Raw genomic sequence first — 16,432 nt, 5'->3', positions numbered from 1 at the left:
CTCAGTTGTTTTCATGAAATTTTTTATCAAAGCAATATCACTGTTATATAATAAATAAGATTCCATATGTTTTATTTTACCGGTATACTTTTGACAACCGAATATATCTTCCCTCAGCTCTGGCCTCAAGTGTTTCCCTTTTATTTTGTATGAGTGTAATTTACAGAAAGCTCATTTTGCTTTTGGCGAATTCAAGTTTTGCCTTTCCAGAATTATTGGACTTTATTAATGGAAAATTAGACATTTGCCCATATGTTGTAGAAGAACTCAATTTTGCTTTAATACTTTTTCAAGAAATTGTATCATAAGGCTAGATTTGATCAAATAATCTCACTTTTGAATATTTATCACATATCACATACTTAAATAATCTAGTATGCTTAGATTGATTTCCTTCACTTTTGTCCTGTTGTTGAGATTGAGTGAAATAATTTAATTATTTTATTCCTATCAATTTGGGGTTGCGTGGGGATCTGTGTCCCATTGGGAATGGCATTTAACACTGCATAACTATATCCTATCACAAGTTATGATACAGCCAACCATATAACATAGTCCCTGCCACTGAAAGGAGAAAAGAGGTGCACAACATACAAAATAAACTGCTTCACTGAGCGCAGCTAGATACGCCCGCAGAGGTCCAACCCTGAACAGTTGGGGCAAAAATGGACACAATATTCAAGCTTGATTCAGGTCTGAATTTGGATTGTAATTAAATATGTGACATATTATAGGTTTCTGAATAAATGTAGTCAAAGAACTTGAAATTGGTTATATGAATTGAATTTATATTCAATTAAAGATTTCTTGCTGTTGTGCAATAGTCCCCAATACTTAGTAAATCTGTTGTCAGACTATAAACAAATAAAGTTCAATTAATTCTCAATGTCATATTAGAAATTTATGGAAATAAAAAGGGAGCTTACATCAATAGATATAAACAATTCACCAAAGTTTCATGAGAATTGGTGACAGCATTTTTGAGTTATTGTCCGAAAACTGGAAAATCACCCCTTTTTTTAATGAATAAAACCCCATAACTCAGAAATGTAAAATGTAAAATTTATAAAATTCTAAAGGGAGCTTACATCAATACATACAAACAATTCACCAAAGTTTCATACGAAATTGCTGAAAGAATTTTTTAGTTTTTGTCCGAAAACTGGAAAATCCCCCCTTTTTTTATGAATAAAACCCTGTAACTCAGAAACGTAAAATCTAAAATTCATAAAAATCCAAAAGGGAGCTCATGTCAATAGATATAAACAATTCACCACAATTTCTTGCAAGTTGGTGAAAGCATTCTTGACTTATTGTCCGAAAACTGGAAAATCCCCCTTTTTTTAATGAATAAAACCCCATAACTCGGAAACGTAAAATCTAAATTTTATAAAAAACGAAAGGGAGCTCACGTCAATAGATATAAACAATTCACCAAAGTTTTATGCAAATTGGTTAAAGCATTTTTGAGTTAATGTCTGACATGTTGACGACGGACGGACAGACGGACAACGGTATACCATAATACGTCCCGTAAACGGGCGTATAAAAATATTTCATATGGCTAGCTTCATTGTATCCTTTGAATATTTCATTGATTTTTGTCGAGCCTGCGACTTTTGTCGTAGAAAGCACGACATAGGGATAGTGATCCGGTTGCGGCGGCGTTAGCTAACTTCTTAAAAGCTTTATATTTTAGAAGCTAGAAGACCTGGATGCTTCATACTTTGTATATAGATGCCTCATGTTACGAAGTTTCCGTCTGTCATATGTCCATTGTCCTTGACCTCATTTTCATGGTTCAGTGACTACTTGAAAAAAAAGTCAACATTTTTTTGTAATGTTAATTTCTTTCTTATTATGAGTAATAGGATAACTATATTTAGTATGTGCGTACCTTGCAAGGTCCTCATGCCCGTCAGACCTCGACCTCATTTCATGGATCAGTGAACAAGGTTAAGTTTTCGTGGTCAAGTCCATATATCAGATACTATAAGCAGTAGGTCTACTATATTTGGTATATGGAATGATTGTAAGGTGTACATGTCCAACTGGTAGATGTCATCTGACCTTGTCCTCATTTTCATGGTTCAGTGGTCAAAGTTAAGTTTTTTGTGTTTTGGTCTTGTTTTCTAATCCTATATGCAATAGGTCAACTATATTTGGTGTATGGAAATATTTTATGATTTACATGTCAGTCTTGCAGGTTTTATTTGACCTTGACCTCATTTTCACGGTTCATTTCTCAGTGTCAAGTTTTTATACGACCGCAAAAAAATTTTGCGATCTTATATTGGTATGACGTTGGCGTCGTCGTCGTCCGAAGACACATTGGTTTTCGCACTCTAACTTTAGTTTAAGTGAATGGATCTCTATGAAATTTTACCATAAGGTTCAATACCACAAAAGGAAGGTTGGGATTGATTTTGGGGGTTATGGTACCAACAGTTAAGGAATTAGGGGCCAAAAATAAGCATTTTTGTAACTTCCAGACATTACTTGTGTGTTAGTGTATGGGTCTCTCTGACATTGTACCACAAGGTTCCATATCACAAAGGGAATGTTGGCATTGTTTTTTGGGGTAATTGCCTCAAAATTTTAGGAATTAGGGGCCATAAAAGGGGCAAAAAACAAGCATTTTTATATGGACAAATACTTTAGTACAAAACATAATTTAAAGCAGTGTAAGGGAGATAAATCAAATACATCATTTGAATTACCTCCCTTACACTGCTTTTAAATTATATAAAGTAATGGTTAATGAACAATTAAGACAATTTAAAACAGTATAAGGGAGGTAATCCACATACAACATTTTGATTACTTCCCTTACACTGCTTTTAAATAATGTTTAAAGAAATGCATATTTATAAAGGAAGACCAGTAAAAATATCTGCAAATGTTGCATCTTTTTCTTTTTTACCAAAAAAATCCATATGAAAGATTTGACACCATATTTTAAATTCTATTATAAAATAGATTAAGTTAGCACTATGGTAAATTTAAATGGGTAATTATGGTTGCAAATTCCATTGGAAATTTGAATTGAGATTATGACCATATCTTGAGGGAAAGAATTTCAGAAATTAAAAAAAATTATTCTTCAAATATTATTTTTTTTTCAAATTTCAAATATTGAAAAATTTCAAGAAGTAATCTTTAATAACACAGTATGGCGCATTAGATTTGTAAAATCTTTGACCATATTTATTTGTAATGCCAAATCTGACTGTGTATTTAGATTTTTAATTTTGGGTCCAGTTTTCAAATTGGTCTACATTAAGGTCCAAAGGGTCCAAAATTAAACTTAGTTTGATTTTAACAAAAATTGAATATATGGGGTTCTTTGATATGCTGAATCTAACCATGTATTTAGATTTTGAATATTGGACCATATTATAGGTAAATTAAAAAATGTTAAGTTCTTAGACCACATTCATTCTGTATCAGAAACCTATGCTGTGTCAAATATTTAATCACAATCCAAATTCAGAGCTGTATCAAACTTGAATGTTGTGTCCATTCTTGCCCCAACTGTTCAGGGTTCGAACTCTGCGGTCGTATCAAGCTGCGCCCAGCGGAGCATTTTATTGTGTTTTGGTCTGTTTTCTTCAACTATAAGGAATATATCAACTATATTTGTTGTATGGAAGGATTGTAAGGTGTATATGTCTGTCTGACAGGTATCATCTGACTTTGACCTCATTTTCATGGTTCATTGGTCAATGTTAAGTTTTCATGGTTAAGTTTGTTTCTTAGACACTATAAGGAATAGGTCAACTATATTTAATGCATAAATTGATTGTAAGGTGTACATGTCTGTCTGGCATGGTTCATCTGATCTTGACCTCATTTTCATGGTTCATTGGTCAATGTTAAGTTTTCTTGGTTAAGACTGTTTCTTAGAAACTATAAGCAATAGGTCAACTATGTTTGGTTTATTGAATGATTGTAAGGTGTACATGTATTTCTCATTTGGTTGATCTGACCTTGACCTCATTTTCTTGGATCTTGTTAAGTTTATGTGTTACTTGTAGTAAAGCTTTATATTTAGGACTATCAACATAAAATCAATGGTTAGAAAAGAAGGTGAGACATTTCAGCGTGTGCACTCTTGTTTTTCAGTAGTTATTTATTAAAGGTACTACAGTTCCCTTTCAGTTTGCCTGCTTACGACTTGATTACAGTTCCAATATAAAAATAAGAAGTTGGGGTATGATTGCCAATGAGACAATTAATTAACTCTCCACCAGATACCTTATGACGAAAAGGTTAATAAATATATGTATAGGTCTCTGACAGCCTTCACCAATGAGCAGAACCAATAACGCATAGTAAGCTACATGTATAAAAGGTCCCTAAATAACATGACACAATAGAGGCTGAAAATGAATACTCTGCATCAGTGAGTATGCAAAAGTGAAAATATATTTTGAAAGAAAAGCATGTGTACCAATGGATGCAAATAAAAAGTCAATCCAGAAAAAAAATCCTACTACCTCACACGTTATGGCTTATGCAGTTTATTCACTAAATTGTCAACAAACTTTTACATACTTCATTCAACTAATTTACATTAAACCTGGGAACAGTATATCTGTCAATATATGCTTGTGATTAAACAAGACAAAATAAAAGAAAAGAACAGGGCGAATTGGTAACAGGACCCAGAGCGAACAAGTACTTGTGCGAACAGACCAGGATTCCCTTCCCACCACCTACCTAGAATAGCAAATGGTCCTCCCCATATGCATAGATATATTAATACTAGTCTAATAGTCATTATACATGTACATGTTATACCAATGCCCTAAGAAACTGCACATTAAATTTTTAAAAAGTAAAGTCATGAAGAGTTTTAACCAACACTGCAAACCAGAAATTAAGAATCAATAAAATGACACATGCCTTTGACAAAATTAACCCCCCCCCCCTTTTTTCAAAAAAGAATCAAAACAAAACACATAACGATAACTGTATTAACGAAAGGAAACTTATGAAAAAAACCCGATAGCTTTTCTATGGCCTATTCAGATTAGATGTTCATTAAAAACTCATCGGCCGGTAACATACTAACAAAATATTCACGAAATAAATATGGATTGATCAACGAAGTACGATATCAACAAATCAATCCCATGATGATGTAGGCCTAAAACTGTTAGTTTGCCAGGTTCGGCCTGTTTTTGTATAACGTTGATATGAATTCAACATATCGCATGACTTCCTTGGCATTCAGATAAACAAAATTGCTACAAAGAAGTAAAGAATCCAACTTTTAATGACATTTACGTTGACATTTTCGGCGCCGGAAATTGACAACGTTGGTCTAGTATATATATATACTGACACAACATCGGTTGAGTTCGATTCCGGCAATTCTGCTTCTAAAAATCTCTAGCAGTTAGAATTTATTGATGACTTAAAATATATTTGTTATGTTTCAATAAATTTTAGTGGATAATTATTTTGGAGAGAAGAATCAGCTATCGTGTACTTCAGAAACAAGGTTTAGGGAGGACCACGCCCCCATAGTGGGAAAATACAAAATAAAGATGACCGTTCTCGATTTCTACTCGATAGAAGTGCCTAATTTTTTCATAACATATACATTATGTACCAAAGATAATTATATGAAAGTATAAAAAAAATCGAGGCGGAGATTTTTTAGAAACAGCTAATAATTATAGCAGACCAATTGACGTAATAGATAAAAAGACGAAAATGGCGCCTTCTTCAATTTCGAAAAAAAATCTATTATTTTACAATTTATTGACACATATTGTTGTTTTTAAAGGGGTTTAATATCTATTGATTCACTTTTCCATGAGAATTGAATGAATATTTACTTAAAAAACAGAAACTCTTCCAATTTCTAAATCTACCGACCATGCAAGGAAAAACCTATAAAAAATTGCGACCCCTACATTAAAATGGGAACAAATTTTTGCCCTGGCTTGAACACTCACGTTCTTTACGAATTTCGATGCCAAAAACTAGCGAGAATATGATGTAGAAACTTTTTTTAAATCGAAGGATAGGTATTTTTTTGTTCCCATTTTTAATATAGGCATTTTATCCTACAGTGCAGAAAATCAATATCCGAAATTCTATGTTCAGATATAAAAAATGAGATTTCCTTTTATTTTAATGTTCGAAAAAGAAAATAATATGTAAATTCATATATTTTTCTCGTATAGATTTGCTTACAATCAACAATGTTTATCGTCGGTACTTGCCGCAAACGTACGAAAAAAATTTACAAAAGCGCGCCATTTTTCAGTTGACGTCGGCCGACGCAAAATAGTCCAAATTTCGGCGTAGGACTACTGAGCGCCGCCGAATCACATTTTGGCCAAAAAGGCACATCCGGTTGTCCTACTGTGAATCTTGGTAAATGCCCAATGAATATAGTGACGTCACCTCATACCCAACTATATCAGTCCTATTCAGGACCGATAACTCTGTCGATAAATATTGTCGGGTATACAATGTTGTTGAAATCAGAGCAATTGTATTATATGTCTCTGTTGACTGTATACAATAACAATTTTTTTACACAAGTTTAACTTTATATCGATTTATTGAATGCCTGGATTTTGCTTAAAATATTGAATTAAAAAAATAAATAATAAAATCATATTCAATGAAATCTCGTTTAATTTTTTACGAAATAATACAAAATCCATTTAAATTGAAATTTGAATCAAAATATTTCTTTAAAATAATTATAGAAACATAAATATTAGTTTGATTATCTTTTAAAGAAAAAATTATTTTTTTAAAGATTTTTTTTTATAATATTCATATTTTCTTTAAGTTTATTATGATACATACTTCTTCTGGTTTGACACGGGGAAGAGAAGATATTTATTTGTACAGTTATGAAAACTTTTGTATATCACAAAATTTAAACTCTGGTAATACATGTATACACAGGATGTTTAATGTCACCTGGTTGCTTTTGGTTTGCACGTCTACCTGACAATATATTGTTATGTAACATTACATCCAAAGTCAGAGTTCACCTGTTCGTCAAGTGATGGGATTTTGAAGGTATGGAATATTTATCTATAATAATTGTTGGGATTTTTTTCTCTCTTGGGACGTAAATATTTTTTTGTTCTAAAAGGAATGTATAAATATATTTCTAAAGAAAGATAAATATACAGAAAACAGGAAAAAAACCTTTTAAAAAAAGAAGAGAAAAAATTTTATTATAAATTTTATTGTTAACTATTTTCTGGTAACAGTATATCCTGGATATCTGTCAAAATAAAATGTTCCCGTGTCACACTTAAAATAATATTTTTTTAATCAATAAATTTTGAAATCAATCATATCGAAATATCACCAAAGAAAATAACAGAAACATCAGAGATTCTACATGAAAATTAAATTAAATCAAGGAAAGTCTTACTATACAAATCCTCGATTTGATGCAACATTTCCATATACATCATCCGCCATTTTGAAAAATCCCGAAATATTCACTTTTTTAAATCGATTTTTGACCGAAATTGCCCAGAAATTAAACTGTTTTAAATAGTATTTTTCGCCAGATATATGTTTGAATATACTTAATCGAGTTGCAAAGTTTTATTTTTATTAAAGGAATTTCTTTATTTGTTATACAAGTAGACATGGGTATCGGTACATTTAGCATTGAGTCAACGGAGAAATCACGAGAAAAAGTACATGTTTTTACGATTCTCCAGTGACAGAATTTAATCAAAAATTAAACTGTTAGGACCAACATTGTTTGATAGAAATATGTTTGAATATCAAGGATTGATTTGCAAAAGTTAGAAAACGGGTCAGGTTCATGAGAAAACTCAACTTTATTGAAGCACCTATGCATTTTATATGGGGCAATATAATACAAAATGGCGGCTAGTATACGTCACAAAAGTCACGTGATGTCTGACTTAGTTGGATATGGGCATATATAACCCTTGTAAGACCACCACTAGAATACGCTAGCAGTGTCTGGGACACACGTCTCCAAAAACACATACACCAACTGGAAATGGTCCAAAGGAGAGCAGCCAGATTCATCTGACATGAGTATTCTAGAGACCCAGGCATAGTAACATCTTTATAAGGGGACCTAAAACCACCACAACTACAGGAGAGACGAAAAACATCACGTCTACTCCTTTTTACAAAGTAAACCACCAACTAATTGCAATCCCAATTCCAGAATACTTGATGACACCAGCAAGTTTGACGCGCCAGTTCCATCAAAGACGATTTGTCAGATTAGGATCAAGTTCTGAACAACGAAAACATAGCTTCTTCGTAAGAACCATCACTATACGTCTCTGCTGGAATGAACTATACCGCCTACCCTATTGGACATTGATGACTATGAGGCATTCAAGACCCACCTCATAGCACACAGATATCCGTAAACCAACACACAAATGTTTTTATCTGCACTGGAACCTATATATATATATATATATATATATATTATATATATATTACACCTGTACATATGATTTTAAAAGAGCACATTTTGGATGACAGCACAACTTTAATTCAACATATTCGTGTGATGAGTCAACCGACTCTTTATGGACTACCCATGTAGATGTAGATGAGACCAAAACGGGAAAATGAAAAGACTCAATGACCTTGAAATATACAGGTAGATTTTCTTAAACGTAAATAACGTTTTTTGTTGACCTACTTCAAATTTGAAATTTTGTTAAAGAAAAGGAAAATGATTTTATCAAATTTGAAAATTATTTTTAAGGCCAAAAGTCGGACATAATGGGGAAATGTAAAGATCTGAACAGACTTAAAACTCTGATAGATTTTATTTAAACTTAACTTACATTTTTTAATTATTTATGGACTTCCCTCAAATATGGATCTTATAAAGGAAAAGGTAAAAGAATTTTTTAAATCAAAAAAAGAAAAAGAAATGCTAAATGCCAAAATCGTTTATGCCTATAACCAGAACGGGAAAATGAAAAGACCACAATGAACCTGCATAGACCACAAAAGTACGTGTAATTTATCAAAACTTGCGAAAATCTTGTTCATTGTCAACGGATTCTTTTCAAAATCGGATTATGTTTAAGAAAGAGAGCCTGATATTTTATAAAAGTAAACATTCTTTTGATAACAAATCATCAATTGGATGCTGATACTTGACCATGAGCGGGGAAAACTGAGACATGAATGCAGAGTCCCTGAAAATTATTCAAATTTATGTTACTCCTTTACATAGATTTAACGTTCAGTTAGCCTTCAAAGAATAACACCAATAAGCATACCATGTTCCAACCGAAATTGACACACATACCCCAACGCTGGTTTGTAACAACAACAACGACTTCCTATTGCTTTGTGTTAACCAATACTCGATGAAAAAACCCAGACCAACACCTAACCGAGATGCCTTTCTAAACCAACTCATGATACCAACAACACGATCACCATCAACGAGTAACGACGCTGTCTTTCCACTAACATATACAGAACGCTCTGTACTGTCAACACCAGAACCTCTAATACTATAACGCTTGAACCAAAACGTTAGCCACTACTACCGACACCAAAAGTCAACTACACAAGTGCTAAATAGACAGGTTCTAGTTTTTGTTTCTATATAAAGTGGAATATAATGTACATAAAATTCTATCCAACACTCAAGTCAAGCACTAATGATGAAAGACCATATAATCAAGGATTTGTATAGTTACTATACAAATCCTTGATATAATGTACAATTGACATTTGATTATTACAGAGTTTTGACGACTTCAAGTGCATCTACGCTAAACTTTGTCATTAATTTTTAATTTAACAAGAATGCACACGCTGAAATGTCTCGCCTGCTTCACTGACCATTGGTTTTATGTTGATAGTCCTAAAATAAAACTTTACTGCAAGTATCACAAAAACTTAATATGATCCATGAATACGAGGTAAAGGTCAGATAAACCAAACCGGAAATACACGTACACCTTACAATCATTCCATACAACAAATATAGTTGACCTATTGCTTATAGTTTCTTAGAAACGAACTTAACCAGGAAAACTTAACATTGACCAATGAACCCTGAAAATGAGGTCAAGGTCAGATGAACCATGCCAGAAAGAAATGTACACCTTACAATCAATCTATGCATGAATTATAGTTGACATATTGCTTATAGTATCTAAGAAACAAACTTAACCATGAAAACCTAACATTGACCAATGAACCATGAAAATGAGGTCAAGGTCAGATGATTGCCAGACAGACATATACACCTACAATCATTCCATGTACAAAATATAGTTTACCTATTGCTTATAGTTTAAGAAAAACAGACCAAAATATAAAAACTCAACATTGAGCAATGAACCGTGAAAATGAGGTTAAAGTCAAATAAAACCTGCCAGACTGACATGTACATCGTAAAATATTTCCATACACCTAATATAATTGACCTATTGCATATAGTATTAGAAAAAATGACCAAAACACAAAAACTTAACTTTAACCACTGAACCATGAAAATGAGGTCACGGTCAGATGACAACTGCCACTTGGATATGTACACCTTGCATTCATTCAATACACCCACTATCATAGACCTATTGCTTATAGTATCTGAGATATGGACTTGACCACGAAAACTTAACCTTGTTCACTGATCCAAGAAATGAGGTCGCGGTCAGACGAAAACTGTCTGACAGGCACGAGGACCTTGAAAGGTACACACATACTAAATATAGTTATCCTATTACTCATAATAAGAGAGAAATTAACATTACAAAAAATCTTAACTTTTTTCAAGTAGTCACTGAACCATGAAAATGAGGTCAAGGACAATGGACATATGAAAGACGGAAACTTCATAACATAAGGCATCTGTATACAAAGTATGAAGCATCCAGGTCTTCCACCTTCTAAAATATAAAAAATTTAAGAAGTAACTAGTAGTTAACGCCGCTGCCGGATCACTATCCCTATGTCGAGCTTTCTGCGACAGAAGTCGCAGGCTCGACAGAAATGCTTGTGAAAAAAATAATGTGGAGGATCTTTTTTAATGTATATTATCGTATTCCGTCGAGGAGCAAAGCCCATGAACCACCGCACTGAACCTGCTGTGAGCCCCAAGCGGCCACCATGCAGGCCCTTGTCGCAATATGTGCCTACAGTTCATTGAATACCTAGCTACAGCCCTAGCTGTGTATATATTGCATTGTATATTCATTTGATTGTGTGTTAAATGGACTTTATAGGATAACTGTGTGTTACAAATTGGTTTTGGGATTTTTTAATACAAGTTACATCAGTAAAATTGTTAAAATGGGAACTTTTATCAGGTTAGACTCTTAAAAAATTGTCAGACCATACATGTATTTTGCATCAACGGTCAGACCATCTAAGCCAGTCTAATTTTGATTGGCCAATCAAAAAAATCGTTTTCTCTGAAACAATAAGGCGAAATGTTTTTGAAACTTTCGGAGGTAGATGATTAGAGTATTCTCTTATAAAACAAATCCTTATTTATTGTTGATCGTGTGGCAAACATGTGGGCATGAGTGACACACAGTTCCCATTAAAATGTTGACATGAGACACACACAGTTCCCATTAAAATGTGGGCATGAGTGACACAGTTCCCATTAAAATGTGGGCATGAGAGACCCACAGTTCACATTAAAATCACATTGTATCATCATATCTGCCTTGTTTCACATTCGGCGAATCGATTGTTATTGGCATTAAAAAATAAAAAAAAAAAAAAACGTTTCCTTCTCCGTTTTTAGCCTTCTTTGTAGATATTGAGTAGATATTTGTTATGTCATTGTGGAGTTCTGAGTAAAGATTTATTTTATTTTTTCAGAGACATCCTACATAAAATTCAATTATAACACTGATAAAAATATACAAACATAAAAAAAATACATAAACTATACAAACATAAAAACAAAACAAAAAATATACAAACATAAAAACAATACAGAAAATATACAAACTTAAAAACAATAAACAAATATAAATTGAGTTCCATTTGTACAAAACATAGTATTTCATTTGTGTAACATCATAGTGATATTGAGAATATATGGTGAGTCATAAATGTTGTTTTTATCACATTATGCCTTTGTGTGCCATCTAAGTAAACCCCCGGGATTCCCTCTATTCAGAATTATAAACAAATGTAATTTTGTTTGCTACAATACAATTATAAATTATATATAATGGACTGGTAAAGGCTATTACGGGCAATCTGTGCAAGGATATGCCTGTAAAAAGGGCAAGGATATACCTAAACTAGACCCCTGTTGTGTTCATTTATCGCTACACTGCGAAGCTATAGATGGAACGGCGGACCAGTTTAGGATATACCTGTAAAAAAACCCAGATAAAAACATTATATGAAAAAACTCATCATAGATTCCAGGATTAAAATTTTGTACGCCATACGTGCGTTTCGTCTGCAAAAGACTCACCAGTGACGCTGTCAAGAATATAACATAAAAAAAGTTAAAAAGGCCAAATAAAGTACGAAGTTGAAGAGCATTATGGACAACGTCAGCCACGCTCTGCGATTATGTGTTTAGGATATGCAATCAACAAGTAATTTTATCTTTCGTAGCGTGAGAGGATTACTGTGAATATACCCTACCGAAACCATGCTTACAGTGGTAATACAAAAATTTCGACATCATCATCAACATTGTGCAAAATGAAAACAAATATAAAAATAAAACATCAAAATAGCTCTTACAAATATACAATATACAATTCTCTTTTACTAAGTAAAGAATTTCTTTCTTGGTAGTATACAAGTAGTTCTTGACATACAACTTGCGACATCAGTATTGACGTGTATTGTTATCCATTGGCAAATATCAAAATTCAAAAGTTTTGGCACCGACCACTCTTGTTAAGTATGTTGCATGTATTTATCAAATATGTTTTTACATTTCAAGACGTGTGAGCATTTCTGTGAACATACACTCCTGATACATACCACCAGTGATCATACGAAATACACCTACATATAAAATATAAATATCCAAAACGAACTAAACATTATGTATGTGCCTGTCCCAAGTCAGGAGCCTGTAATTCAGTGGTTGTCGTTTTCTGCTGACTGTCATTTTTGTTTTTCGTTTATTGTTTTGTACATAAATCTTTCCAGCATAGTTTCTCGTTTGAATTGTCTTAGATTTGTCATTTCGGGTCTTTTATATAGCTTGCTATGCGGTGTGGGTTTTGATCATTGTCGAAGGTCCTACGGTGGCCTACAGTTGCTTACTTCTACGTCATTTGGTCTCTAGTGGAGAGTTGTCTCATTGGCAATAACTACTGTGTGATATAGAATTGTTAAAGAACTCCAGTGAAAAGATGTCAGCTATAAGAGGGGAAATAATTCAGTTTGGTCTATTTCTTATGCTTAACACATGTTGCTTCAAGTGTACACTAAAGTCCTCAAGTTGAATCATCTTATCTCGCTGTTGTATAATAAAGCCGGTATTTATGCACAAGAAAGTCAGTATAACTTAAACACCACGCTTAACTAACATTGCTTTGCCTAAAATGTTTTATTTTGTAAACCAATCTTGTATCTATGCTCTTGTTTTAAGATTTGTAGATGCGATAATTCCAAACCAAGACATAGTTTTGATTAATTCGATAAATCGCGGACTTTTTATTTGTAACTAAGCTTTGTCAGACTTTGTAATAACTTTTAAAAATAATTAAAAAACATAAGCCGACCTACTTGCCTTATTTTCAAAATATTCATCGGAATACAAATACATTCGTCCTATAACAAAGAAAAGACATCTAAATAGTACATAGAACATACATTTTGGGGGCAATTGTATTTTGCACAACCACACAAAATCTGGTCTATGTTTCTACTTGAATTTCAGTTTGATGTTCGTTCTGTGAACCGTAATGGACCCGGCTGGGACTGTTCGTAGTCTTCTCCCTATATAACGGAGCAGACATCTGAAGTGGACGATACAGACTTTTATACTTTCGATATTTCACGATAATTGCCGATGCTGCTACGATACAGGCGATTGTAGCTATGATGGAAATTCCAGCTACAACTCCTTTAGAAAGTCCAGGATTTTCAGACGAGTCGGGATCGGCAGCACCTATGGTTTTACTTGTGTCCGCTTCCTCGGGTGTCATTATTTTCCAAATAAGTCCATCGTCACTAATGGAGTACGACGAAGTGTCCGTGAATCCCTCTGCAGGTATTTCCATGAAAGGAGGCTGACGAACAGGTGGTAGTCCATGGGGTGAAAAAGCGTCAGCTTTAACGCAGTAGTCTATTTCGCAGCCATTTTCTACTGTGGCAAGATGCTGACTATAACCGTTTGGACATCCTTTTGGCCATTGTCCCGATCCAGACTGTTGGAAGTATGAACCTAATGTGTGAGTAGATTTTAATAAATTGCTGTCCGACTTCGATCCGATCATTAGAGGATTACCAGACCTACAGCTATAAAAACCAGCAAACGGAACAGAAAATTCATATCCCAGCTCATAATCGTCACTGACACAAACTTTCATGTCATTTCCAATTTTAAGTGGATAGAAATATAGGGGACACTGCTTAGATCGTGTTACTGGGTTACTCACTGTAGTTGTATAGAGACCACCGAATAAAAATCCTGATTGTTCTGGAACACTTCCTCTAGCCACGCACCAGTATGCAGAATATGTTGCACTTCCATAAACAGTACGGTCTTTACAACAGTGTGAGATTAGCCAACATCTGTGGCATTTGTGAACTGATTCAGATGAAGATCTGGTAGATTCTTGTATCAAGACGGCTTCATAGTTCGGTGGACATGAATAATCTCCTGTCAAAGGATTTTTTTGGTCTAAACCACTGCAAAGATTTCTAGACAGTCCTCCATTTCTGTTGCACTTTTGGTAAACACCACCAAATGTGAAATTTGTAGATGGAGCCTTACAAGTACCGTCATCAACATTTGCTTGGAAGCTAAAATTTGGAGAATCAGTGTTTGTACAGCCTCGGTATATATTGAATTTATAGTACATTTCAATGGCAGATTTGACAGACTGGATAAGTTTGTAAACTACAGAATTTGGTAGTTCTGGCAGAGAATATGGTGTTATCAGAAAGAACAGCGGATCACCAGCACGATCAAGGGGGACGAGATCGTCACCGATTTTGTCTCCCCAGTCATTTAAACTAAAATTAACTGGTTTGAATATGGGACCGCCATATGTTTCCACTATTGAGTGGGATCTGTTTCCTAGATACTGATCGATCATTTCTTTTGTTGTTTGGTGTTCATAACTAGAGCTTATTTTAAATACACTGAAAAACGAGGCGCTAGCCGACGCAGAGATTTTACTCTTTGACGAACTGTAGTCTCGACTAAATGTTGATTTAATTTCGTCGACTTGAACCAAGGCTGCTCCAGCATCTACACTTGTAACAACATGTGTACCAAAATCTCTCACTAACAGTTCACTCTCATATGTGGCCATATTTGTGTTGTTCAACTGAATATGTGCTGCAATGCTTAGCAGACGAGATTTAAATGTTGGGTGTAACGGAGTGTCAGGCTGGAGTTTAGCAGTGTAGCGCACATAACGTACTTGAACACGTGTTGTTGTGGCCTTGTCATGTACTTGGTGGGATTTTATACTTTCCGATTCTGATGAAAATTTACCACTTATTCCAAAATGAGTTAAAGTGAGGCCGGCACCAACATTTATAGAACGTGAAGTTGTTGATGTATAATTCGTCCAATGATCAAAAAGTTCTGCATATGTCTCAACTCTGCTTGATTTTATAGGTATGGTGTAGATCGTATCTGGCACAATGTAACGACCATCGTCTGTGGTTTTACATTTTGAGAAATTGAAATTTACAACAATTCCGGCATCTTTATTCATTAAATTATCCCATCCATTCCCTGGTAGACTTTCATATCTAATCAGGTTTTTGTCGTTTAAGATTGAGTAACATCTTCTTGGGTCTCCAGCTGGAATTAGGTCGGTCCTGGATTCCTGGGTAGCAATTGCTGAACCCAACATCCAAAGAATAAAAACTAGGAAGTTTCCCTTTCGACCAGCCATCGCAACACTGTGGCTATGAAATGATCGAACAAGGAAAATAAACAAAACTCACGTGATAGATCTATTGAGAGGGAAGTCCCATTTAAATTTCTATATATGACAATAAGCCCTTAAATGAGTTGTTTCCGTATTAACATTAGCATCAAGTCACAAGTTCTCATTTTCTGATTCATTCAATTTGTTTACAAGGAAGAAATTTAAAACTGAAAGTTCATTTAAGAGTGTTTTTTTTAAACAAAAAATCAAACATTGTAATTGTTAAATGTTAACTGTGTTTAGGGACTTGCTCTGCTATGAAATCATTTACTCGTATTTCGCATACTTGGCTTTCTTATACA

General features: G+C 33.9%; 1 protein-coding gene across 1 annotated transcript; it reads right to left on the bottom strand.

The window, feature by feature from the left end:
* Positions 1–11,825: 11,825 nt before the first annotated feature.
* On the bottom strand, positions 11,826–16,138 carry LOC127737781 (macrophage-expressed gene 1 protein-like). The gene has a single exon (XM_052248698.1). The coding sequence runs from the start codon at positions 16,092–16,094 to the stop codon at positions 13,875–13,877; it is 2,220 nt and encodes a 739-aa protein (XP_052104658.1). The 5' UTR covers positions 16,095–16,138; the 3' UTR covers positions 11,826–13,874.
* Between the last annotated feature and the right edge of the window lie 294 nt (positions 16,139–16,432).

The sequence above is a fragment of the Mytilus californianus genome, unplaced genomic scaffold (genome assembly GCF_021869535.1).
Source record: "Mytilus californianus isolate M0D057914Y unplaced genomic scaffold, xbMytCali1.0.p SCAF_4, whole genome shotgun sequence".
In the NCBI taxonomy this organism is placed as follows: Eukaryota; Metazoa; Mollusca; class Bivalvia; order Mytilida; family Mytilidae; genus Mytilus; species Mytilus californianus.
Note: the sequence above shows the minus strand (reverse complement) of the source record. Positions and strands in the feature narration are given on the sequence as shown.